The sequence below is a fragment of the Oxyura jamaicensis genome, chromosome 8, assembly GCF_011077185.1.
Source record: "Oxyura jamaicensis isolate SHBP4307 breed ruddy duck chromosome 8, BPBGC_Ojam_1.0, whole genome shotgun sequence".
Classification (NCBI taxonomy): Eukaryota; Metazoa; Chordata; class Aves; order Anseriformes; family Anatidae; genus Oxyura; species Oxyura jamaicensis.
The window spans coordinates 30648403-30675399 of NC_048900.1; the positions used below are offsets into that span (position 1 = coordinate 30648403).

At 44.2% G+C, this 26997-nt stretch overlaps 2 protein-coding genes across 2 annotated transcripts; one reads left to right on the plus strand and one right to left on the minus strand.

Annotated features, from left to right (window-relative positions):
- LOC118170912 (methylcrotonoyl-CoA carboxylase beta chain, mitochondrial-like) lies at positions 1-19417 on the plus strand. Its single transcript, XM_035333535.1, has 13 exons — positions 1-44; positions 6413-6730; positions 8424-8620; positions 9707-9885; positions 10842-10922; positions 11359-11537; positions 13001-13193; positions 14208-14299; positions 15185-15341; positions 16087-16209; positions 16830-16975; positions 17448-17529; positions 19217-19417. The coding sequence occupies exons 1-13, from the start codon at positions 16-18 to the stop codon at positions 19298-19300; spliced, it is 1860 nt and encodes a 619-aa protein (XP_035189426.1). The 5' UTR covers positions 1-15; the 3' UTR covers positions 19301-19417.
- Positions 18118-26459, minus strand: RPE65 (retinoid isomerohydrolase RPE65). Its single transcript, XM_035333537.1, has 14 exons — positions 26364-26459; positions 25586-25668; positions 25125-25275; positions 24454-24561; positions 24220-24361; positions 23698-23845; positions 23355-23436; positions 22881-23013; positions 22638-22777; positions 21962-22091; positions 21384-21498; positions 21194-21288; positions 20979-21090; positions 18118-20382 (listed from the first exon to the last, which is right to left on the minus strand). The coding sequence occupies exons 1-14, from the start codon at positions 26372-26374 to the stop codon at positions 20231-20233; spliced, it is 1602 nt and encodes a 533-aa protein (XP_035189428.1). The 5' UTR covers positions 26375-26459; the 3' UTR covers positions 18118-20230.
- Positions 26460-26997: the final 538 nt, after the last annotated feature.

Sequence of the window (26997 nt, forward strand, 5' to 3'; positions counted from 1 at the left end):
AGGCTCCAGGCGTGGATGGCTCCAGGCCAAGCACCATCAGAAACGTAAGGCTCTGCAGGTTTAGGGTACCTATTAAGAACCTGAAAAAAATTGAGATAAGAAAACTACTTGAAGGGCTTTTCTCAGTGATTTTTATACTGCATCACTCTCTTCTCTTTTTGTGGCACCAAATCACTGTAGGTGGTATTTTTAGCACTTTCTATGCTATGTGGGCGCGATCATTGCTGACAGAGAATGCCAACATGCTCCACTAACAAATATAATACTGTTTTACTGGTATAAATGCCTTTTCACATTAATGCAGACCGTCTACCTTAGGGACTCTTAATGATGCAACTGCACTGCTATTTACAGCAGCGTAGGCTTCTCTACTATGCCCTCAGACTGTTGGATCAAATTCTAAGGGGTTTGTAGGAAGAAGTAGTGCATGTTAAAAGCTGATAAGTGGTTAGGAGTCTAAACTGAAACACCACATGCATCTAGAAGGTGTGGATATGCAGAACTGGAACTACACATTTTGATGCAATTCTTCTTTCAGGTAACGTTTTCCTGACAACAGAAAACAGGTATGTCATATCTGCCACACATGCACTGTACATCAGCAGTTCCTGCAGCATACATATTGTATTTTCTTAATGATTCATCCTCCTCTTCCTCTGTATGTTTATTTCACTACCCCAACCACATCCAGCTACCAATTATTAGCTAGAAAGAGCCTTACAAAACCATGTTCTGGAGACTGTAAACAGCCCAATGCGGTCTGAGGCTTTGGTGTCACCACTCATCAGCAAACATTTGCAGAGGAAAATAAATCAATCAGCTCTTGCCCAGAATAAAAGAACAACAAGAAACCTAGCTGTTTGGAGCTGAATCTCCATCTCCTCTAAACAATGAAAAGCTTTCAGATGACTTCAGAAGAGTCTCGATTAGGCTTTTAAAATGGAGGAAGCAGTAGATGTTCACCTAGCTGTTGCTGCATATTGGAACTATGAAACAGTTTCTCAGAAGCCATTCCATGATTTTAGATAAGTACATGGGTAAAATCAGCAAGAGATCTGCCAACTCTGCCATTCCAATCCAAACCACAAGTCAAATTTATTTTTCCTCTGGCTGTTATCACCAGCTACGTGGACTCCCAGAACTGAATTCTCTTCTCATCAGCCTGTATCAGTGCAACTCAGGACAGAAGCTAGTCCCGCAGCTGGGATTGCATGTGCTGTTAGATATATAGGATGTGCTGTTAGATATACAGTTCTACTCCTTTAGTAGTAGATAAGACAATCAGTGTCTTGCATTTTTCATTAATGCAGCAAGCGCACACGCTCCTTGTCTTTTCCACATGAGCTGTGTTTTTATAATTATAATTATTATGTAATTATTCATGGTTTTGTAAGTAATTTGTGGCAAGAAACAAGTACCCAGTCCAACTGCCATGCATCTGACCACCACTGTCACAACTCTCCCTCATCTCTTTTAATCTCCCCCAGGAGTTCCGTCTCCCAGCACTTCTATGAGAGGGGCAGTCTGAGGCAGAAGACCTTCCACGTATGAACTGATTTGCATAGGACTTCATTCTTTTGGGAACTTCTTTTTTTAAAATACTCCCAACACATGTAGCCCTACATAATGGTCTTTTAGCTTGCAAGATAAATAACAAATTCCTAAAATCTCTCATTTGCTGAAATTGCTGTCTTTCTCCTTCAATTGAGTCGACATTTTGGCAAGCGATGTTCCACTAACAGCAGATGACATTTCTCAGATGAGAAACAAAGAGGTGGCTACCTTCAAAAGCTGATGGCAGCTCCACGAGAACAGCCTCCCAACGCTTCCTCTGCAGTCGGTGCAGAAACGGACGTTTCCACGTGCCTGTCGCTGCCTGCCTTGCTTTCTCCTCCCTCTCCTGGGACTTCAGAGGAGATGGAGGGAGGTTAGTCCTCCTGAGCTAACAGAGCAGGCCAGGAGCATCCAGACCTCTGCTTACCAGCTCACTTGTCTATGTGGCTGTGAGAGCTGACATCTTGTGCCTCTTGAGCTAATGCATCTGGTCTCTAAATGCAGCAGTGAAGTGACAGAAGTACAACTAGTGGTCCTGGGCTGCCAGCCACCTTCCTCTCTTCACAGCTTTCAGTTCCTTCAGGCTTGGTCTGTTCAAGGGCTTTTCCCAGGGACGGACTGAGAGTCTGGGAACGACAAACTGGAGTTAAAAAACAGTGATTCTGCTTTTTCTTATGTAATAAATAAATGTGAATATGGATTTGGTGCTCATATGTAACTTCTGTAGGTGTTGCAATACAGCTGTCCTACATAGCTGTAATGAACAAATGTAAAGAGAACATCCACGACTGTGATCATCAATCACAGCCTCCACTTTTCACACAACTTGTGATGGCATACCTGGCTCTTCCCGTTTGGTCACACCCTTTATGTGGGAATTCAGAAAACTCCAAATAAACCAAAATAAAAAGCTAGACAGCATGGGACCAGCCATACATCCACCTGATATATTCTGTGGGAATAGGGACTGAATGTCCTTAAATTTACTTACATTAGCAGGGGATCTGGCTCCTAACTTGTCCTGCATTCAGTCTCACACCTTCAGACCAGTTCATTTAAATCCTGTGTTTTCTTCTGTCTTCCAGCAACCAAAATAAACTTCTTAATATTTCGTATCAATTCCAGATACCTTGCTGAGCAAACCAGCCAAGGCTCAGCCATTCCTTTTGTATATATACAAATACTCCAAGTGGCCAAAGAAAATTACTTTTTGTCAAATTTGTTTTGAATCAATTGAACCCATTTCAGAATGATGTAAGCCCTGAAAAATGCTGTGGGGCTGTCTAAGTCTGTTAGTAGTAAGAAGTAAACAAACAAAACCTGCTTTAATTTAGATGAATTTCCAGGCTGCAATTGTCAAAATGCCACTAAAAGCTTTTCAGTATTAGGAAACAAAATCTAAATAAGAAACAGAAGCTACATAAGGAGCAGGGCCCTGTGGGAACCTTCCTGCCTTTGGTCCGACAATCTAAAAAGTGTGTTCTGGTTTCCCCCAGCATCCGGTGCACTCCAGCAAGTTTCTAAATAAAGTTGAGTAAAAGCTTAACTCAAAGCTTTAGTGTTCCATAAATGGCATGTTTCTGTGTTGGCATAGCTGCAGTTCATGTTAAAGTAGGCAACCACATAAACATTTTTCCTAAATGTTACTCTATATATGCTAAATTTTCATCATTCAAAAGTCTCTAAAATAAGCACGTGAAGTAACAACTGCAAACACTTGCACAGGGCTGCACCCATTCAGAAAAGCTATTTTTTACTACTTCACTCAAGTTACCTTCCGTGTTCATTAACCAAAGGATGCTCCATGCTATGACAACAGAGTAAGGCTAGATTTCAGCTTGAGGGCTAGCAAAAAGAAGTTAGAATCCATCAGCTCCTCATTACAGGATTTGGTATACACACCAGGCTGCCTCCCGGTACAGAATAGGATGGCTGATGCCATATCTTCATGATAAACTGTCACCCAGGTACATGCCAACGATGAAGAAAATGAAGAGAAAATGTTTCTTTATCCATGACTCTGAGCAAGCAGTGTTTGGCTTGCATGACAATGCTTAATCCCCTTTTAAATCCGAGTAAAAGCAACCTGTATTACATACAACATATCCTGACTGGTATGTTGATATATGATATATATAATTCTGGGAAACCTGTAAAATAAGCCAACACATTAACTGACAATGATATTGTTAAAAAACAAACAAAAAACAAAACCAAAAACAACTCCACAAATTAAAATCACATAAAATGAACTTACTGTGCAACACCAGCATTTAGAGATAATGAAAGTCTAACACTCAATTATGGAAAATGAAATATGAAGCAGGAAAATCATCACTGAGCAGCAGTCCCTCTAATACATTCACAGAACAGAGTACTAAAAAAAAAATCCTGGGAAATGATATATGGGTCAACTTTTTTTTTAAAAAAAGAAAAAAATAAAAGGATCTCGCTTTAAATACACACTCAGGCATTTCCATCAGCAGTTCCCTCCTCAGAAAGCTGAGCACCCAGCACTGTCACTACCACCAACACGTCTTTGAAGTTCTGACCTCAGATACATTCTCCTGCTTTACATAAATTTCTGTCACCACTCTTTCCTTCCCCATTATCACCTGCTCCACAAAGAGCTCAAAATTTCACATAAATTCCCCTAGGAAACTCAAAAGCCCTACGTAAAGCTGTGAAGTGTCTTCTGTCCCTCACCTTCAGCACTTTCGAAGTTTCTCAAAATGTTGAGAGAGGGGAGTTCTGGTTATGCCATGGAAGGAGAGAAGATGTGAACCGAAATAATCACAACCCCCAAAAGAAATGCCCCAGATCAGCCTGAATAGTGGATGAGGCTGCTAAGTTCCTTCGTGGGCTATACCAGGAAGCTCTCTGTGGCTGCACCAGTGCCTACAACAAACTTCCTGACCGGGATTTTTGTTCAACAGTTTCAGTAGCAAATGTCCACCACTCACCTCATTCTGACCAGTCAATTAATGAGCATTTTGGGGGAAAGTGCAAGCCAGACCTGCAATCCTAATTTATTTAGGGGGGTCTCTAGAAGGGCAGATACCCCCATGGCACTTTTAGCTTCACCTCTTCTGCCTCTGAAAGGTGTGTGTTGCTCTGAGGGGTCTCCCTGCTGTCCCCAGGCCACCCGATTCACGCTGCAGAGGGCAGGCCACCACAAGGAGCCTCCTGAACAGCTCCTGGCTTTGCTGAAGCAACGGGAGAGGTTTCCTGCAATCCCATCCTCAGTACGAGGGAGAACATCAGAGACACTCCTACCTGCTTCCAGTATAAAAGAAAAACAGGGGCTATTTTAAATTGCTATAGCACATCGAATCTTAATTATTATTGTCAAGATTTTTTTATTAACGTATACAACGTATTTACCTACAAAATCTTTCTCCTGCCTACGCTGGATTCTTACATTCACCGATGTATTAGTCATTGCCTAATTATCCCTGCGAAGCCTTATTAATATGTATGGCTGAGAGCTCTCTGGCAGGAGCGCATTTTAATGAAGCCGCTGCAAGGCAACAAGCTGTAATTTCTCGGGGGTTTTGCCATGACTAACAACAGCAAACTGACTGCAGCGGCCCAGAAACTGTGTGAGGTATGAAGGCAAGGAAATCAAATTCATTTTAATATTTTAATTATACGCTTAATTAGAAAGCGTTTACACATCTCAGCTGAGCAGTTGCGGCATTGAACAAGGGAGAACTACGGGCAGCAAATGTCCCTAAAAAAGTCTGTGAATTTCCAGCAATCTGCAGCCTTCTATGGTTTAGCGGAGGACTTGTTAGCGTTAGGTCAGAGGTTGGGCTAGATCATCTTGGAGGTCTCTTCCAACCCAGCTGATTCTGTGATTCTGTGTAACGTGCTGCGTGAAGGGGGGACGTGGCAGACCAGGCGTTTTGTGGGTACCCTTCCTTTACCATTCTGTATTTAACGGCGAGGCCCCAGCGTGTTATTTCTGAGGCCACCGTGGGGCACCATTCTATGAACCCCGTGTAATTTACAAATCAAACGCGCGCTGTGTGTGTGTGCTTATCGCCGACACTAGCCATTCCTTTGCCGTTCCTGTTACTTGTGCAGCACCCTCACTCCAAGATGCCATCCACCATCAAGGTTTTTGCCCCGTTTCACCCGGCCGCTCCTCGAGGACAGCGGGAGGCCGCGCTGAGGCCTCCGGGGGCGGTGAGGAGGCAGGGCTGGGCCGGGGCCGGGGCAGGGGACGCCCGGGGCAGGCAGGCCGGGGCCGGGGCCGGGCCGCTGGCGGAGCCTCCCCCGGGGCGGGCCCGGAGGGGACGGCGCGGCGGCGGCTGCCCGCGTAAGGGTCGGTGGAGCGGTGGAGGCCGCGGCGGGTGCGGGGAAGGAGAGGGGAGGAGAGGAGGAGGAGGAGGAGGAGGAGGAGGAGGAGGAGGAGGAGGAGGAGGAGGAGGAGGAGGAGGAGGGGGAAGCAGCGGGACGAGCCGAGCCGCCTCGCCGGGCAGGCGGAGCGGGGCCCCCGCGGCTCGTCCCGCCCGGCCTCCGCGCAGGCCCCGCGGCTGCCCCGCGCCGTGCGAGGCCGCTGAGGGAGCCGAGGGCAGCCCCGGCCGGGCTGCGGGCGGGGTGTCACGGAGCACAAGGGCCGTGCTTGCAGCTCGTTAGCTGTAACGCAGAGTTTGGGAGTGAATCTTGTGGCCTCTGCCGCTGTGACGGCGCTACACAGGCTGTTACAAGTGGAAACTTAAGACATTCGTGGTCTCACTCCTGTAAAAACCGCCACCTCGCTAATTTCTGCTTATCAATCCTTGCCTTTTCCAGACTGTGGAACCTGAATTTTAATTTCTAAATGCTGTTTCTCCTCTCTTTTAATTCTCAGGGCCATGTGGAACAATATCACTTTCTGCTCCATTTGCAAACCCTCCCCTAACTCCACGCCACTGCTGCTTCCCAGAGGCCTGACTTTAGATCGTGTGTTCCAAAGGAAGTGTAAGGGTAACAGTAAGCCTTCGACACAGCCTCTGCAAAGCGAAGGGTTGAAAAGGCCATGCAGCGTGCTGCCCAGCCGTTTAGTAAGTAGCAAAGCAAAATTTAGACGGTATGCAAAAACTTACCCTGTTTTAGATGGACGCGTCCTGTCTGTGTACCGACATGTGTTTGAAGAAAATTTAAGGAACAGTGAGGCTGTTGTTAAAAGGTAATGACTGTTTTTTTGTGATGTTTTCAAGTGTTGAAACGTGTGAGACGATGTGAGCATTACTTACAGATGCTTTTAGCAACTTTTAACCCAGGAAGACCGTTAATTAAAAATCAAAATTAAATTAAAAACTCCAGAGATTGAAATAAATAAATAAAAAAAGCCTGTTAGTATTTTTTTCTGTCCCTTTTGAAGCTTTAGTTAGTTTCCTTGCTGTTTCCTCGTCAGTTTCTGTAGTCTGAGGTGCCTGAACCTAGGTGCAGACTATTTAAAATACGGTCATATGACATTGTTCTGCACGTATTGCCAAGAACTATTTTTAGGCCTTCATAAAATTTATTCAGGTTTGATTTTGAATGTAAAGAGATAAATGGTGACCCGTGCACTTAAAGATTGCTCCTGAAAGAGGGGGTGACAGTTGCTGAAATTAATCACGGTTCACTGATAAAACAGGAAAATGTGTTTTATGCATTTGGCCGTAAGGGTCAGATGGCAAAAACTCAAAGGCCTTTGTGCAGAGGAATGACACAGGAGCTCGAAGCCCAGCTATGGAAAACGCACTGTGCCCTCCTGTGGTGGCATTTACAACACTATTAAAATCCTTAGCTTTTTTCTCCTGAGGTTTTTCAACCTCTGCAGTGTGCAGGAAGCCATAATAAAGCAATGGAGTCACGTCGAGTGGTTTGTAAATAGTTACATCAGATGGCATTTTTATTTAAAGGTGATGCATCTTGGTGAAAAATATTTGACGTAAAATAAATAGACAGCCTTGTTGTTTAAGACCAAACTTACTGGAGGTACCACATTTGTTTCCAGTTTTGCTGAGTTCATTATCTGTATTTTATGCTGCCCTGATAATAGCAAATGGTAATCAATGTCTCTTTCTGATGATTGTAGTGACACTGCAGTATTCACTCTCTTAAGGTTCATCTTCCATGTTGTTGAGTATACGTAAGGCCTGTCAAAAAAGCTTTCACAACATGTTGAGGCGGAGCAGAGGAAGAAACCATTTAATGGTTTTTTCCCTAGAGGAGTTGGAACCTGGAATTTACTGTCCGTGCTGAATTAGGACTAGCAAATTATGATAGCCTTATGAATATTTGCAAGTTTATAGGCTAAAGTTCTAGAGCAGTATCTCCAAGTCTGCTCTGGTAGCTGATGGTCAGCCCTCCTCAGTACTGCCTTCCTGGGGTTGCTGACGGTGATTAAGTAGGGTCATATATTGTGAAATGCTGCGTCGGATGCATAAAGGCAACACTTGGGAGGGACAGGACTTAATAATGTCTCCTAACTATGATCAAAAAGCTACAGATAGAATTACATTATTTCCGTGTATGTGTTATTTCTGTATAATTAAATATAATTAATTTATATTGTTTGACTCTTTTTGGGGGGTCTTTGTTGGGCTTGGAAATGTGACTTCTGAATAATGAAACTAAAACGACGGGTCTCTGCTTTTTGTTACACTTTGGAAGAAAACTTACGCCTTTGAATTGCGTGCTGTGCTCCGTTAGGCAGTCCTTCACTGTCATTAACGAGTTCCTTTCACAAATGATAACCCAAAAATGTGAGTTAATGTTGTTCTCTCTAGGTATGAAAGCTGTGCAATACATTTAAGTGCTGTTAATCTGTGACAGATTAACTCGTAAATTAAGGTGGCTTTCGCTAATTGAAACTTTCTTTTCTAAATCAGATACTCAGAATTGCTAGAGTTGGTCAGTAAAGGAGGGGGAGAGAATGCCATCTTGCGTCATACTCAGAGAAACAAGAAGCTGTTTGTTCGTGAACGCCTGAAGTTGCTTCTTGATGATGAGTCTTTCCTCGAACTGTCTCCTCTCGCGGGCCTCAATATGCCTTATGGTGATGTTCCTGCGGCTGGATGCCTTACTGGTAATTGCCGGAAAGTTTCATGTTAGATGTTATGGAAAATTCATGAAGTTCATTTGCTTAATTGTTTGTATCTTTAAATATGATTCAAGTTAGATCTAAAGATGCATATGGGCTGAGGGTATTGTCTGAAGCAGCCCATGCTGGAGATGCAGCCTGGAAGGAAGAAGGGTTTTGGGCCCATGTGATCCTTAACATAATTTGAGGGGTGCTGTCTGGGTCACTGATGGTGTGTGGTTGTAGGTAGCATACGTTAGTTGTGGTCTGCGTGTCCTGCACACCTTCCTGTAGCATTTAGCCTTCCTCTCCGGTTACGGTGTTTGTTCTTACTGGGAAAGGAAGAAGGATACACGTAGTCAGGTTTATGGAATATAACACAGAGTTTGGGCTCTTCCCAGCACGGAAGAGTTCAGCCACTGATGTATTATTTTCCATTGTTCTTTGCTGGGAAATCTGGAGGAAACCTTTAAATAAAATAATGTTTTAATTTCTTCTAGATTTAGTAATTTATTCTACATACCAGTTAGTCATTTTTCTCTCAAAAATTTAGAATGATGTGTCAAATAAGCTGATGCCTGTTGAACAAAAGGGGACCAAGTCAATGTGTGACACAGGCACTAAGACATTTATTTTGTCATGCTTTTCAAATTATGAACAATTCATTGCACTTCAAAGATGAGTTCCAGTTTAAAAAACAACTAGAGGAATGGATTGTGAAATCCTGACTTTTCTTCAGTCACAGGCTTACTCTTTTCACTTTTATGTAGGTAATTTTAATTGCCTTCCCTGTTAGCTCAGTCCAAGAGCTGGAAGTCAAGCTGTGTATTTTTTCTCTTACAGTGATACCAGGAATAAGTTGCATTTCAAGTTCTGTCTTCTGTCATTTAGATTTTGTGTGTGTGTCGTTAGCTTTCATTTTCTTATTCCAGAGAAGAGCTACGGATTTCATCCCTGTGTGGTATTTGCAACTTAATTTGCAGCTTATTGATGCAATATCACCAAAATGACATCCTAGCTAAAATTTGGCCTCCTTGTTTCATGTCTGGTATCTCAGAGAGTCCTGGTAAACATCTGTGGTATCGCTTGTAGGAATTGGAAAAATCTGTGGGGTTTGGTGCGTCTTCACGGCAAATGATGCAACTGTGAAAGGAGGAACTATTTATCCAATTGGAGTGAAGAAACAGCTAAGAGCTCAGGAAATAGCCATGCAGAACAGACTGCTGTCTGTGTACCTTGTTGACAGCGGGGGAGCATTCCTACCACTACAGGTAATACCAGAAGCAGTTCGTAGGTGAAAATGCCTACTGCTTGTTTTAGTCATAGTCATTTTCTAGAAATAAATCTTAGATTTATGTTTTGTTTTCTTGGCTGCCTGATTTTCATTCAATATAAGTTATACTTAAATTGAGTTTTGCCTACAAATCTGAGTCTAGAACATGATTTGAAGATACGTAACAGTAGTGACGACTGTGACTAATCTTGACTCTAGCATCAGATCAAAGTTTAAGAGCTTGAATATCAGTGTTGGGAAGAAAGTGCTGGCCAAGCAGGTATAATGGATACTCCTCAGTGTGCTGAAACACATTGGTGTCCTCAATAAATTAGAACATTGTTTGAAGTTTCCATTTTCAACTTCAGAACCTTTAAAATTACTCCATATTTTGTTATAAAGTCTCTTACAGTAATGCACAAACCTCCACGGCCTTCAAAAATGCACTTTTAAAAATTCTCGCTGTAGTGGAAAAACTTGAGCAGGTTACTTTCCAGTGCGCAGAGGTCACATTATCACAGAGACCGGACTTATTCCCTCTCCAGACTGAAACCAAACGCGTAGAAAAAGGTTTTATTTGAATTCAAGAGCTGAACCAAAAACTAGAGTTAAAAGGGAGACTGTCCTGAAGTCATTTTCACAGATAAAGTACGAACATGAGCTTCCCCTTCCCCACATTTACAATTTAAGCCTGTCTAGAACAAATGGTTTTCACAAAACATCCGAAGACTTTTCTCTGCTTTTGAAACATCGATGACCATGGGTGCTTTTGGGGAATTGTACAATGTGTAAGGGTAACAAATACAGCAGAGAACGCTGCACGTAAAAGTTTTTGGTATGCTTGTTAGTGGTGACCTCAGAATCAGGTACGATGCTTTTGTGAATGAATGAATGGAAGAGGAAGTGCTGGCTTTTACAGTTAATACTGAAACTCACTTTGTTTTCTCCTGTCAGTCAGAACTGTTTCCTGACAAGGCACATGGTGGCAGAGTTTTCTACAACGAAGCAATAATGTCTGCTATGAAAATCCCTCAGGTACGGTGTCATTTTGAATACAGGTGTAGTACCTATGATAAATAGTGTTCTGGAAAAAAGTTCTCTTTTAATAGAGTTTCTAGGAGCAGCTCTCAAACATGCAAGACATTTCTGAAAGCTGACCTTTTCTGTCTGTGGGGTAGGGAGATGTGAGTAGTATCTCACAGACAAGAATACTTCTACCTTAAGGATCGTGCAAGTGCTTACTGACTGATCTTGATGGAAAGCATCAAACCATTAGGTGGTTTCAGGGTAAACATTGAGCTCTGTGATGTCAAGAACAGCAACGTTGTTCATGCTGGTATTTGTGTCTTTACTTCGTGGTTCTCCAGGCTGCAATTTCATCTCTTGAACGTTTCTGAAGTAAAGGGAAGTTCTTTGCCATTCCGTTCTTCCCTCTGCAGCACACGGGTTGGTTTCTGTTTGTGTCCTTCAGGTGGCAGTGGTGTGTGGCTCCTGCGTAGCTGGAGGTGCCTATGTTCCAACCATGGCCGAAGAAGCTGTGATTATAGATAAAATCGGCACTCTGTTCCTTGCTGGCCCACCCCTGGTAAAAGCTGCTACTGGAGAATATGTCTCTCCTGAGGACCTAGGAGGAGCGAAACTTCACTCTAAGTATGTGAAATAACTCTCAAAAGTTGTAGAGAGCTCAGCACACTTAGCTTTAAAGAACATCATTCTGTTATAAGTTCATGTGACTGTTTTTGATGTTTCCAGTGTTTGGGTGTACTGTGGTCCTCAAGGATGGGAAAACATGTAGTGAAAAATGGTAGAAATGACACACAAATTATTACAGAAGTTGTTGATATTCTGTTGTATGTGTGGGAGTATCGTGGGGCTAGATACAACTCTTTCAAATGAGGAAGGTAACACAACATAGTAATTTAGCTTTAATACTGTAGTCAGGAACTTAACACTTCCAGCTCTTGGCTGTTAATGTATTTAACTGATAGAAACCTCACGTAAGTACAGAGGTCGGGATCAGGGCCAGAAGTGGGATTTGTTACTGCACTGTTTGCTTTCCTTCTCAGTAATCATTTTTTGTTAGGTCAGTCAAATGGAAGAAAAATGAAGGGATGTTCTGGGGTTAAGCATGAGCTAGACAAATCTGGATTTGGTTCCCTGTTCTCCCACATACTTTCTGAACTTCAGGCAATTTAGTTCCTCTGTGCCTCAGGGGGACTGGCTATATAAGAGGGATGATATCACTTCTTTTCTTAGTGGAAACATTGTCAGGCTACATATGTTCAAAAAACAAAGTGAGTGCTTGATTATTCATATACTGTGGTGATGGGAAACTGCTATTTATTTTCTGCCCTAAACTAATGCATGGAGAGGTGGCATAACTTCTTTGCTTTTGTCTACTTCTGAAGACTAGAGTAACTCGCTGCAGAGAAGAATCTGAATGCTTGTAAAAGTATCTGAAGAAAGGAGAAAAAAAAAAGCAAGCCTATCTGCCTCTGCTGTTGATGAGGGCTTCGTAGCAGGAGATGAGCAAGGAAGAAATAAACCTGACAGTAGTAGCTATGTAACTATTTCTATAGTGTTATTTTTCTATGTCAGAAATTTCTGTAGTTGTCAAAATAGTTACTCCCTTTGACACAGGGGACAAGAGTGGATTTTCTTATTTGTTTCTGGCATTCAGTACTTTGTATGCAGAAACAAATTCCATACCTTTCTCACGAAAACAAGTGTTGGTGTGACAGTCAGCTGTGTTTTACATATTAAGTTACTGTGTTTATATTCAAGCTGGAAGTGCTGCTACTGTGAAGTAATTTTTAAAGCTTGTTTTACCTTTACTGTTTCCAACAACATCATCGTGAGAATAGAGGCCTTTCTTTCATATAGGTAGAAATAGAAGTCATGAGGAAGGACGTCTCTCTACTGTGAATTTGGTTTTGGTTTGGATTGCACAGAAATTCCACTGATTTGAACACATTCATACACGAATAAAAACACAATGTTTTCAGGGAGTTTAGAGATTCACAGGACAGATAAAGGTTTTTCCCTTAGTTTGGGTTCTATCAGAATTCAGATTTCATTAATTCAATGCTATTTCATGTTGTTCTCTCTCTTAGAGTCAGTGGCTGCAGTGACCATTTTGCATCTTCAGAAAAGGAAGCCTATGAGTGTGTTCGAAATGTTATCTCAACGCTGAATTACGAGCCTCTGCCGGATGAGGTTATAGAACATGACGGTCCTCTGTATAGCTCTGATGAGCTCTTGGGGCTGGCACCGCGGGATTATAGGTGTACTCTTCCTGTAAAATTGGTAAGGTGGCAGATAATATATTCCTTCATCCTTTTGGTCTGCTTTATCTAGTATCTCCAGGTTAAAAGGCAACAGGCTATTCTCTCCTGGAGAAATGAAGTACCTGAAAAATTTCATACGATTGCCTAATCATTGCCAAGCAGTCTTTAGCCGCAGCAAAGCAGAATGGCAACAAGTCTGTAGAGCTGTTGAAAATATTTAAACCGAAAACCTGCTAGAGATAAGATAATTACAGATTATGCCAACTGATCCCCATCTGTTTCCATGCACTGTTTGAGATGCTTTTACATCAGTGTGTCTTGCACTGTGTTGGCTGCTTTTAGAACATGCATCCCTTCGGAAAGGGGCTTGTGTCCTTCTTCCTCCTGTCTCCTTTGTTTTTTTTTTAAGGGGTTAAGGCTTTATGTTGTAACTTAAATGCCTAATGCAAATGTTGACTGACAAAACGATGAAGCTCAAACTAAATTTGAGGTTGAGACAGACATCTCTGCAAAAACATGTGGAGTTGCATGGCACAATTTTGATCGTGTAGCTTTTGCGGAGGTTTGGTCTCGTGAAGGATGCGAATCCAGTATCTTCTCCAGTGGTAAATTCCTGGAGTTAAGGGGATTGACTGTAGTAAGAGTGTAGCTTTGAAAGGCAGCTCTTAAAACTGTGTTTAAAAAAAGTGTGAGCGATATGCCACTGAGTATTTTTAGGCACATAAACTATAACTGCACATGCTGTTTTTTATAAGGTTTTTATGCATATGAACAACTGTGCTCTGTAACTTTGAAATAATCTTGGAGTTGAACTTGGCTCAAAATACGTGGTTGGTAATGAAACACAATTTTTATGTTTTGTGCATATTGAGTATTTAGCGAAGCGTAAGACATAAAAGGACCACTGTGATCATTTACTTTGACTTCTTGCATAACACAGGTCTCCCTGCCATTGGAACAGAGCACATCTTTCAGCAGAACTATCCGTTTTTCCCTCAGATTTCTGTAGGAATGACTGAATGTTTCTTTGCAGATTCTGAGCCGTCTGCTGGATGGAAGCAGATTCCAGGAATTCAAGGCTGACTATGGAACAACGTTAGTGACAGGCTTTGGCCACGTGGAAGGGTAGGGCTATAAGATTTCACCATCAATATGCATGGACATATTTGTCTGAATAGCTTTTGTACCCATATCAGGTTTTACAGTATTCCATTAACAGTATTTATGGAGTTCTGAACCAGTAAAGAATCGGTGATAAACTACTTCTAGAAAGCCTGATCTTTTATCTCTTGGTTCTGTACTCATTGTGTTTCAGGCTGATAGCAGCAGAGTGATTACAGTTGAATGGTTTTCATGACTTTGAAATGATTTGTTTGGTCACTCAAGTCTCTAGCTGAACAACGGGGACTTTGAAGTCTCAGCAGATTCTTTAAGAAATAAGGAACAACATCTTGAAGTGTTCCTTCCCAAACTGAGTCAAAAGTTATCTCATCTCCCACGTGATGGAGATGGAATAATAGCCATGCAATAAAACCAGGCAGTATTACTAACGCATTCATAAGCACACGATATTCCACACAAATCTTTATTTAAAAATAAAAAGAAGTAAAATGTATTTTAGAGACTCTCTTGGTTGAAAGTATAAACTTTTCAGCATGACCGTTACATTGTATGTTACGGGAAGTGGAGAGCATCCAGAGTTCTGGCACCTTGTCTTGCATTGTGAACTGCAGTAGGTCATCTGTAACCTTACCTGCCTCCCGAGTGTTTATCCATGTTAATAGTTCAACGCTTCATGTATAGGGACTGCCACAAGACTTCTTGTTTGTTAGGTATAACAGGTTCCTTGAGTGAAGTGATGTACTTAATTGCATCCCTTTGTAGCCTAGATTTCTGTAAAAGGGCACATCGGGGCGTGTATTTCCACCCACTTACGTTTCCATCCTTCGGAACATTATGTCCTGTCTTTTCATAATTTCTGGGGAAAATGCTCCTGTGTCTGTTTTGTAGGCACTTGGTGGGAGTGGTGGCTAGCAATGGGGAGCTTACTCATGATGCCTCTCTCAAGGGCAGCCATTTCGTACAGCTGTGCAGCCACCGGAGCATTCCCATCCTTTTTTTCCAAAACACTGCTCCCCATGCAGCAGAGCCAACAAGCATCTCGCAGGTATGGCGTTTTAGTTTGATATGCTTAATTTAAGCAATTTCCTAGCTCTTGTTTTGCCTAACAATACATTTTGAAAACTATTAATTAGTAGAAAAATTATTATTTGATCTGCTTTTGATGGTTAAATCAAGAAGTTTGTAATTACTTTGCTTTTAAATCTTCTCATTTTATTCTAATGTGAAGCAGGCCTGTAAGCTTATCTAAAATGGTGCTGTCAAGCTGGCAGTGCAGGCTGTAAAACTTGGAATTCATAGTGCATTTTACATTGAAATACAGCATATTGGTTCTTCTGATACCACTGTGCTCCACCAAAATTTCTCTTTTCTAAAAGTGAAGGCATTAAAGTACAGTATGTTTTGTCCTGGGCTTTGGAAAGCCTCGTAGTAAAACCTATATTAGGTTCTCTGAGCAGAGACTATTTCTGCAGCTCTGTTCCTCCCAGCTGTCACCACCTCTTAAGACAAAGCCTGGCATAACTGTCTTGTGTCTAAGCTTGCTAATGCCTGGGAGAGCTAGCGTTGCTCTGTATCATAGGTTTCTTTCTGCACACTTGCTGATTTACATCGTGAAGTAAGTGTTACAATGGTCTGTGGTGCTTAACCTATTGGTGCTGTCCTACTGTTTTGGAAGAAATGATCATACAGAATTGCAAGAAATAAATGTTTTAGAAATAGGTTGTAAGTTTGGTGAGAGTGGAAAGAATCTAGAAGACTTTGCAGAACTAAAATCTTTATTTTCATTTCAGGCAGAGGCTCACTCCAACAGATTAAAAGCCCAGGCCTCCATGATGGCTGCCGTTGCCTGTGCTGCTGTTCCCAAAATAACCATAGTAATTGGTGGCTGTTACGGGAGCGAAAGTTACGTTATGGTAAGGGTATCACAAAGGTTAATGGGTTTGGTAATAGACTTGAAACTTTGCCCAGCTTTCATGGCACTTTCATTTTTAAAACAGTGAAAGCTGTTTGTAGACATTTAACTTGACTCATTACTTTAACTCATTTAAGGAATCACAAGATGTGATTGCAGAAAATTTGGTCTGCAGCTAACCTAGAATGAGTTCTTAAAAACTGGTCATTGTCTGAAAATGTCCCTCAGAGGGTCTGATCCTGCCTTGTATTCAGCACATGCTCTTTATTTTCAAAGATGAAGAACCACAACTTTTCCAGCTGGGTTATTAGGTGTGCTACTCATGCTGCCAGTAAGTGTACTGGGCCTCTTCGCTTGCTTCGAATTAAACATGATGAATAATAAAATGCCCATACCGAAGGCAGTGGTACCTGTGGCAGTTGCTGCTGCAGGGGATCTGTATTGATACAGGAGCTGTAGCTGTAATGGGAAGGACCTGTATCGTGAATACTCCACAAATTTAAACTGTTACATTTTGTCTTGAATTGATTGTAGCATTTTATGACCATTTTTTGTGATTAAATTCAGTGAGTTTACACTGAGGCTTTTTTGGTTTGTTTTGTTTGTTTTTTGGTTTTGTAGTGTGGGAGATCATTCGGTCCAAATTTTCTGTTCTTGTGGCCTAATGCAAGAGTTGCTCTTGTGGATTCAAGGCATTTGACTGCAGTCCCACAAACCGGGGACAGTGATAGTACAGATGAATCAGAGCTAAAACGCCTGAAACAAAGGTAAGCATGTTAATAATACAACCCTGCAGTTATGCTGAGATTTAATTAAAATACCTAATTATATTCATAGTACACGTCCAAAACAACTGAAGCAAACCTGAATCTACTGAAAAGTATTCTTAAATTCCGTGTAATTCCATGTCTACCCTTAGGATGTTCTCAAGGAAACAGAGATTTTTGATTTAAAAAACCTGAAACCACACAACCCTAAATCAAGAGACTGTGCCATATATTAACTAACAGTGAGCTTCCAAATACGGGGGATTGTCTGTACTGTGAAATGACTGAAATACGGAGGGATCACATCTGATACGTATTTTCTGGATCCTAATTGATTTTAACAGTAGTACTGCACGTTCACGTAACATTGAAACATCTGCCTTTTTCACCTATGACTTCATTTTACTGGACTGATACTTTTTCATTAAGTTTTTGTGCTTTTTAAGCTTGTTTAATACTCTCCCTTTTCCAGGCTAGAGGAAGAAAGCAGTGCATTTTATTCTTCTGCCAGACTCTGGGATGATGGTATAATTCTACCTCAAAATACTAGAAAGGTAGGTTGGCTTTGTTTTGTTTTTTCCCCTCGTATGTTCTTTATGGTATGTTTTTGTCCTCAGATCTCATCTTGTGGTGAGTGTGTCAGTCTATGATTTGCTCAGTCAAGGTCAGCTAGATTCCCAGAATTAGGTGTCTGTTCTTACTCCGTTGTCCTTGGTATTTGGCCCTGAACTTCTCATCTTTTCTCTACACCATTAGTCCATCCAAAAAGCTTCTGTTGAATTCTGTTTGAATTCTGGGTACTTCAGCGTTTCCTCACTGAATCTCTTTGAATTGACTTTGCCTTTTGATTCAGTATCCTGATCCTTTTTTTTGGGTCTTGCATAATGACTCATAATTTCATGCTCTTCACTGCTCACATTGTTTACATTCTTTTGTCCCAAGATGTTTCATTTTGTTGATTTTTCCTGCTGTAATTGCGTTTTACGTTTGGGATGTGCCCAGCCCTGCCTTTTTAAGTCGGCAGATTTCTCCATTAAATTATTTCCAAAACCTGCCAATCTTCTTCTGTCGTATTGTTTATTAGCAATACCTAAAGTGTTCTTTGAACTCCTGAAGTTTTTTTTTCTGTTTAAAGTTCACAAATTTATCCTGTCATCAATTAATACTTCTAAATAAGGTACATATTTATGGTGCTACATATACATTAAATATTTTGCCTGGAGTTTATGGGAACTTTGATTAGGAGAGAGCACTGAGAAATATTTTCTAGTACTAGAGCCAAGAGACTACCTCTCCCCAGGAACTACCTGTGAAAAGAAAGTAATGTAACAGTTGAAATGAATCATTATTACTCTCTTTAGGTAATTTTTACCAGCATATCACAATTCATGTTCACATTTATCTTTTTTTTTCTTTCCTTTTTTTATACTACTCTTTTGCCACTTTATCCCAGTTCTTGCTAATAGATTGAATTAGTCTTTGTCTGAAATGACAGCATGTGCTCATGCTTATTATGCCCTTAAAAAGAGAATCAGCTTTTTTAAGACAATGTGTGGTGGTTGAGTAGAAGTCAAATATGTACAGTGAGATTAGGAAAATGCTTATCCTGACTCCTAATTCCAGCAGGATATACAAAAGGCTTTAGCAAAGAAGACTGTTACGTGTATTGTATGGTAACAGTTAAAATTCTCCATTAAGATCTTGTTATGTTTAAAGACCAAAACCAGTTTTGTATTTTCCACTCACTGTTCTCACAAGGCAACAAGAAATATGACTTCTTAGAAGAAGATGGACACAGAAGAGCAGGCTGTTCTGATAATTTTTGATATGTTACTGGAAATATTAGGAGTGTAGCTGTGTAACAACTGAAACGGATTATAAAATAATATATTTTGATTGAATGTTTACAGCAAAGTAGCTTTCCAGTGTTCCAAAAGTAATTCTCTGGTTACCACTGGGACTGTGAAGTGGTTGGGTGGCTTCCATACGTAATACATACACTTTGGGATCCTGGGGACATTTTTTCCTTTGTATTTCCCCTGCCCCAGTGATAAGTTACACTGACATCTGTTTCTGCTAAGTGTACAGCCAACAGTTGTTCATTTTAAATATTCATTGTTTTGCAAAAATTAAGAACAAATGCATTATTGAATGACTGCATAACTTGTAAATTTTACTAATTTCTTGTTTCAGGGGCTTGTTGCTTATATATATATGATTTTGTTGTTGTTTTTTAATCAGGTAATTGCACAGTGCTTACAAATTATACAACAGCAGACGTACCAGGTCATACCTCCGTATCAGCATCCTGTCATCAGAATGTAACTGCAGCCGTTTTTGAGTAATCATCCTTTAAAATTAGCACCATGTATTAGAAGGCTTTAATGTAAATGATTTTCTAATTCTTTGATACCGTTAATAAAAAGGTTAAGCCACTGCAAACAATCCTGGATTTCAAATCTTTTTACAGTGTGTTTGTATTTTAAACCATAGTCTGCTACTACATTAAGTGAAAATTCATTTTGTGGAACGGAAGGATTAAGCTGTGATTCTGCAGCTCTCAACTGAAGCAAATCCATCCTAAACCGTAATTGCTTGATTTTGTTTTTCACATTCGTATCAAGAATATGCAGAACTCCAACTGCACTTGGGCAAAGTGGGAAGGAGAAGTCACACAGGCATTACTAAAGCTTACACACCTGTAAACTAGGCAGAGGAAAGGACAAAATGGTGCGTGCCATGCAGCCTGAGGCCTGCTGCCTGACAGGTGAGTTCAGATTTCCAGAGCAGCTCTGGAAGGGCCCCACTCAGCTTGCTCTGAGAATACAGAGACCAGGAAGCACATTAGCTATAGGATAAAAATACCTCTTCTCAAAGCATGCAACAGAAAGAGCACATAGCACAGTGTAAGTTCAGTACCAGTAGACATGGTATTATATAGAAAAGGCTATTTCATGCATCTTTCCCTCTGCTGAAGCTGCAAAGTATAAATTTGTAAAAGAAAACTTGCGTTATTTTAACTGTATAGTTCTTAGTACTGTACATTTTGAAATTATGCTACAAAGTACATTTGAAAAATACCTGGATAAGTATTTTGAAGAATCATCAACAAAACCAAAATGTTCAGTCTTAGTTAAATAGCCGTACAAAGAAATGATCTAAATTCCTTCAGTGTCACTTTTGGTGTGCTTGCAAATGGCAACTGCACCTTTCCAAAGCTGGAAGAAACCTCACGCACCAAGCTGCAGGCACCAGTCATGCTCTTTTGAAGAGTCCGTGGAAAGTCACGGGGATGTTCACCTCCACCTCAGCCCTGGCAACTTCGCTCATGTCTTTGGCGTTCAGGATCAGGAGGTAGGCGGGCTTTGGCCCTGTGCCGGGGCTGATCACGATGCTCAGCACGACCCCTAGTAGGCAAGAAAAAACACAGGTCAGCAGAGCCAAGGCTTCTCCCAGCTTCATACAGTCCTATTCAGAGCTGAGGAATTCAGGCAATAAGTAGATATCCTTTCAAACCCAGTGCTGCTACTCACCTTCAAAAGGTAGGTACAGGGCTGGGGACGTACAAAGAACTGTGTAGAGTGCTTGGCATGAATACAACTACATCTTCCAGCAACAAAGCTGGAATTTACCCCAGTCCTACAGGAGGAGGAGGGGTCAGAATAAAATGCTTGGTTTAAGACAGGCTTAATTTCACAAAGCTTGGCCATCTGGAATTCTTTAAGTGTTGTTATTCCTGATGGAAAAAGGCTAGGAAATGAGGATATCAGATGATCTAAACACAGAGGTTTTTCTCTCTTTTTTTTTTTTTTTTTTTTCTTCTCCATTGTTCTCAGAAACTTGCCAACAGTGTTAGAACAAGGCACATCTCACCCAGGAGCTGTCTGCAGGTCCCCTGGTACTGCTTTGGAGGCTGTTTTTGCCAACAGCCAACAGGCTTGGGGCCAGGAGACAAAAAGTTTTCAAACAACTGTGCAATTGACAGACCAAAATCAGTTCTTACCATCATCTTCCTCCAGGGCATCTGGATGTGAAACGAAGATGGGCTCTGAGGGGTAGGAATCTGGCTCCTGCCACACCCAGGTCTCCTTTGTTTTAACATTCAGCTTACAAAGCTAAGGGTGGAAAAATTAAAACCATGTCTCAGAAATAGCCTTTCTTGTCCTTAAACCAAGAGCTCATCAGAAAGATGTGCCTCACCCGTTTGCTGATAGTTACCCTGTCTGGAACAAAGTGATTCAGTCCAAGCCCATACGTGTATGTGTATGGTTTCCCACCGTATTTCTTGTAATTGATCTGTGGAAATTCAAAGGCTGCAAAGATACGTACGTATGCATGAGGATTAGTAGGACACCGACAGCTGATGGTACTCACGTTGTCTGTCTGTGCTTCGAAGCTGTCACCTTACCATGGCGTGGGCCTGAGAAAATAACTTCTGGCTCCAGCCAGATGGTCTCGTCGCTGCGCAGGGTCGCTGTGGCTGTCGTGTAGGGCAGTGTGACCAAGTTCTTGCCCGTGTCAGCCTGGGATGAGGAAGAATATCCAAGAGAAATGGAGAAACGTTTCTGAATGTATTTGTACAGCAATATAGAGCCTTCACAGAGCCTCACGAAGCTTCATGAAGCTGGAAATGGTTGATCCATTTTCTTAGTTAGCTGTCAGTGTAATAAGAATGCCTATCAGGCCAAACACATCCTGCATTTCAGCTCTCACTGTGCTTATAGGTGAACACATGCATAACTTCTTTCCCCTCACTGAGATTCAGAGGCTTGTTGGGGGCTGCACGCTCAATAGCACAAGGTGGGGTACATGAAAGAGGGCAGTGAAGTGTGAGCACAAAGAGTGCAGAAATTTGGTGTTTGCCAGCCCAAACTGGGCTTGCCCAGCGAGGAGGAGGCCCACAGCTTGGCTAGCTGGAGCACTCGGCCACAAACCTCAGGAGCGGTGCAGGCACCAGCCTTTGCAGGCGCAGGGCCGAGCGGGTACCTTGTCGATGTTGAGGGGCAGCACGTATCTGCGGGCTTCGGGCTGCGGTGCCTTCTCCGCCTGCCTCTTCACCTCGTCCCAGTTTGCCCGCAGATTGGCTAAATAGAGGTAGTTGTAAACGAACTCGAACCTGCAGAGACAGCAAACAGATGTCGTTTGTAAGTGAGGAGTTTCAACACAGTTTTTTCCCTTAAAATTCAGTTGATGATAGGAGTCCGTTCCAGCCCCTCAGCTGGAGCGAGCCAGGCGCCCAGCACCCAGCGGGTCTCAGTGCCTGCTCCCAACGGCCAGGACAAGCCCAGCTTGGAGCCGCTGGCCTGCTGGGGATCACCTCCCTGGGGCCACGTTTCTCTCCGTGTTTACATGAAAAGCACCATTCAAGCCTAAGCCAGCGTCTGCTGACTGCAGTCCCAGAAGCTGAAATAGCATCAGCCCTTTGGTAGGCAAAGGGAGATTAAAGATGAAGGCAAACGAGGGCTGAGAAAATGAGTTTGAAACAGGCTCTCCACACCACAGGGGAATTTCTATGCCGTAGGATAACCAAGAGGGATAACTCAGAGCAGCTGATGGAGGCGGTCTGGGTGCCAGGAGGGGATGCCTGCACAGCAGCAGGATGTGCAGCCCTGCCGGCTGGCACGGTGGCACCGGCTGCGGACCCCAGCCACCTTCCACTCACCCCTTCCAGGTGCAGAGATCGACGATGAGAAATCCATTATCTTCGTAGGTGTTAATGTGATGGAAGAGGTTGAAGGCCGAGGTGCGGTACTTGATATTGAGGAGCCGCCTTTTTTTTTTCTCTGCCACGTGAAGCCAGACCTGAAAGATGGCAGCAATTTGGTTTTGCTTCCAGGTGAACACAGCGAGGTGGACACAGGAGACCCCTTGGCCTGTGGGTGGGCACAGCCTGCAAGTCGCTTACCCCCATGGTCTCGTTGGACTCAAAGCAGTCCATGTAGTTGGCTCCCCACAGGCTCCAGGAGGAGAGGAACTTGAGCAGGTTAATTTTCACTGGGGTTTCAACAAACACGATGTAGTTCGGGGTCAATCCGAAGCTGTTTGGAAACACATGGGGAGCACATCGAGCTCCTGGAGCACGTGGCTCTGTGGCAGAGCAGAGCGTAAACTCATAGCAATACAAACATCCCAATTTTGGTGCCTCCCCTAATTTCAGTTGCCAATTACATGCAAGGACAAGCCATGTGTGCCACTTGTATAGAGCATGCAAACCCAGGAAGGTGGCACCAGTGTGCCCGTACTGTCCCGTAGCAGCACCACAGAAGAGGACTCCGCCAGCAAATGCTCATTTTCTAAAGCAGCTGCTCCGACGTGGGAACACGCCGCATGCAGCAAGGGACCAAATCTCCCTCAGTCCCCTGAGCCAGGCACAAGTTACCTGTGAACGTAGGAGGGCTTGAATCTGTCGCTGCAAGGAAACTGCACCACCACCTCTGCCTTGTCCATCGGGTCCTCCTTGTCTGCAACAGGACAGCCCAACGGTTACAGGAGAAGTGGCATCCGTACCTACTTTGCCTGCTTTAGTACTGTTTGCCCAGCAAGGCTTCTGCCTTTAACACAAAGGAAGATCATGATCTAGAAGCCACGTAAAGGACTGTTTTAAAGATAACTTAAAAAAAAAAAAAAAAGATGACAAAAAAAAAGAAAACTCATTTGAAGAACAAAAAGTAATTTATAGGACAAGATTTTTGCAAGCATATTCACAGGTGCATTTAACTGACCTGCCTGGAGTGGGGGAATCCGTATGATGTTGTAGGCAAGTGAAAAATTTTTTCCGAAGCAATTGCCGATGTTGTAAACCGTCCCATCGTTCTCAACGTGGGGATGTGCTGTCGCCCCATTGACAGAGACATACTTGCAGAGATCCACCTGAGGGCAAGATGCTGGAAGTCAGGGGCTCCCTAGGCAGGAGATGGGCTCGCCAGCCCTGCCAGGTGAACGTGTTCTTGCCTTGCACAGAGTTCTTCTCTAAGCTCACATCACCATCCGTTGTGTGACAAGAAAATTGCCACAACACCCAGCAATCCGAGATGCTTGGAAGAGAGGTTTGGGGTCCTGAAGGGAAGGCTCCACAGGCCGGGCACTGGCCATAGAGCTGGGAACAGCCCCAAAGCACACGCTCCATGCCATGCAGGCAAACCATGGCTCGGCTCCAGCTGAGGTGAAGCCTGTAGCCTCCAAATCAAACGCTCCCTTTGTCATGGCACTCCCCCACGAGACAGAAGCCGAGCACAAAGACCTACCTGCTTAATCGTCTCTAAAGTGTCCGGGTTAATTCTGGTTATAAAGTTGGTCTCGGTGCAGGCATAGTAGTCCTCACCGACGGGGTAGACGTTAACGAGGGCGTTATCAGTGACCTCCACGCCTTTGAAGTAGGAAAAGAACCTGAGCGGAGGAAGGCAGCACCAGGTCAGTGGCTCTGGAGTTGGGAGCCCCATGGCACAGGACTGCGGCGTCCTCTCAGGGCCCCTCGGTACCTGGAGAAAATGTTCTTGCATGGATCTGGGTAGGCGTAGGTGCCGAATTCGGTTATCACAATCCTCTTCTCCGTCATTGCTCTCACGTAAGCATCAGTCCGAACGAACCTGGAGAAGGTGCAGCACAGGTATGGTCACACGAATGTGTCAGGCCACATAATCGTAATAAATACAAGTAATCTAGCCTCAGATCAAGCCTCATGAGAGGTGAGAAGCAGAGACCCTCCCAGCCCAGCCTCGGGCAGCCACCTGAGCCACAACCCACACATGGGGTCCCAAAGCAGCCCCCGTTCTCCCTGCTGGTGCAGCAGGAGGGAGGCCCTGGTCAGCAGAAGCTGGCCAGACACATGGCCTGGTTCCCCCTGCCAGCCTTCACCAAGCACCCCGCAGCCCCCAGCTCGGCTGCTTCGGCCTGAGGACACGCTGGGCTCCCAGACACAGCACAGGAGGTCAAGCAACCCCTCTGCCCGTATCGTCACAAAAAAGTGACTTGTGGGAAAAGTAGCATTTCTGCCAAGTATGAGTAAGACTCAGTTATCGTCAGCTGGTTTTGAGCTGACAATAGCTGACAGAGCTCCTCCAGTAACTGCAGGGACCCGCAATCAGTGGTGCCTGTCCCCACCTCATGAGGCCGAGCCATGGCCGGGTCCCCCCAGGCAGCGTCCCCGTACCTGCGGTGGTAGGTGACGTGCCCCTCCTTGAAGTCAAACTTGTGCAGCAGTGCCTGGCCATCAAAGAGGTGGTAGAAGGGCTCTGCCCCGACCTCAAACAAGCCGGGTCCGCAGCGAAGGAGGCTCCCCCTGAGCCAGGTGGGGATCCTGCCTGTGGGACGCAGTGCTCTGAGTGCTGGGTCCAGCACTGCTTGGACCAAAGTGGTTTTCTTCTTCCTCCATAGCCACACAGGGAAGGACAACGTCCAAAACCGAAATGCCCAAAGGATCCCACAGCCGATCTGTTCTTCCTCCACCCCAAGTATGCCAGCCCTGCCACAGCCTTCATCTCCTACACATTTAACCCAGTGCTCCAGGTCCTGCAAAGCCCCCAAGACCCAGGGAGCTGGTGGCCCGGGTGCTCCCAAGATCAGGATGGGGCTCACAAGAGCACAAGAGGAGGCAGCAAGGGCCACACCAACCTGTGACGTGGGTGGTTACTGGAGAGGACAGCTCCTCCACCGTCTCAAAGAGCTTCTTGTACCCTCCCGCAGGATGCTCCACTCTGAAAGGGTCAGGAGAGCTGGGTTAGCGCGGCTCTGGCAAACCCTGGGAGCCAGCAATTTTTGGCCTAGGGTGGAAAAAACTGCGGCTGGCAAATAACTGGTGAGCTCAGCCGGGAGAGGGAGCAGCTGCCTACGAAGGAAGGCTCCAGGGAGCGAGCGGAGGCTGTAGAGGGGCCAGGCCCAGCATCTGGGTGCACAGAGGATGAAGATGAGAAGGAGGAGGAGGAAACACCGGCAGGACAATGAACACCTCACCCCCACCAACTGGTCTGCGACAGGCACAGGGGACAGTCTGGGGGCATCATAAGTTGTCAGGAAGCAGGGCACCGTTTCAGAATGAGAAATCCAACTTGTATCTCCGAGGTCCTGGATAAGCCTTTTTTTTTTGAGCACAGAGCTGAGCTTTGTTCGTTCCAAGCAGGAGGAGACACGGCAGACACAGGCTGTGTGCCCCTCCCCGTGGAAGCTGGGGCCCTGTCCTGCTACCCGTGGGGCAGACAGTCCCCTGCATCCCACTCATGGGGTGTAGCAGCACCCGCACCCGTGTACTGAAACCTCCCTCGCTTCCCACACGGACCCTCAGCCCTGTCCCCAACCTGCCGCTGGCCCTGGGGACCTCCAGGCACAGCTGCAGTGCTGCTCACAAGCGTGACCGCGCACCCGCTCCCACAGAGAGCGCTGCAGGAATACTCACTGGCTGTACATTCTCTCCCAGTGAAGGTTTTGAGGCCGCCGAAGCCGAGGGTGAGGCCGGGGCAGCGTGCTGGGATTTATGCGAGCAGTAAGTCCCGCTGGAGGAAGCCCCAGGACCCACCCGCAGCCAATGAGCTGGCCGCTGCGAACAGAAGGGGCTTTCACCACCCAAATCCTCCCAGCACTTGGCGAGGTTTTGTCGTGCCCTTCGCACAAGAAGAGGCTTTAAGTGTTTCTCGGAGACCTAAATTCTCCCCAGGCAGAAGCGATTAGAAGGAAACAAACAGCAGAAGAGCGGAGACACACAGGCTGCAGCTCTCCCCTGCAGCAGCCCAGCAGTGCCCACGTCCCGGCTGCAGCCGCTCCATCCCACTCTGCTGTCCCCAGCCCGTGCCACCGTCCCCGTCCCGCAGCACAGCTGCTTTGCCCAGCCTCCATTTGGGACACGCTCCTTGGGGCGGGTGGAGATGTTTTTGCATTACAGATTGCTCTCTCCCACAGACTAAAAGTTTACAGGGAGCAGTCTATTTTTTTAAAAAAATTATTTCTCAGAATTTAAACACACATTTTTCTATGAGAGGCCCTGGTTCTCCTGTTCTGAATTAAACTTTGGAACCAAGTTAGGTCCCCATGCC

Coding starts and splice junctions, on each gene's coding strand:
- LOC118170912 (XM_035333535.1), top strand. CDS start 16: ATGGCTCCAGGCCAAGCACCATCAGAAAC. Junction 6,731..8,423: donor AGTGAGGCTGTTGTTAAAAG/GTAATGACTGTT, acceptor TTTCTAAATCAG/ATACTCAGAATTGCTAGAGT. Junction 13,194..14,207: donor GTACTCTTCCTGTAAAATTG/GTAAGGTGGCAG, acceptor GTTTCTTTGCAG/ATTCTGAGCCGTCTGCTGGA.
- RPE65 (XM_035333537.1), bottom strand. Junction 21,091..21,193: donor ATCACTTTGTTCCAGACAGG/GTAACTATCAGC, acceptor TTCCACCCTTAG/CTTTGTAAGCTGAATGTTAA. Junction 20,383..20,978: donor TGCCCTGGAGGAAGATGATG/GTAAGAACTGAT, acceptor CTTGCCTACTAG/GGGTCGTGCTGAGCATCGTG.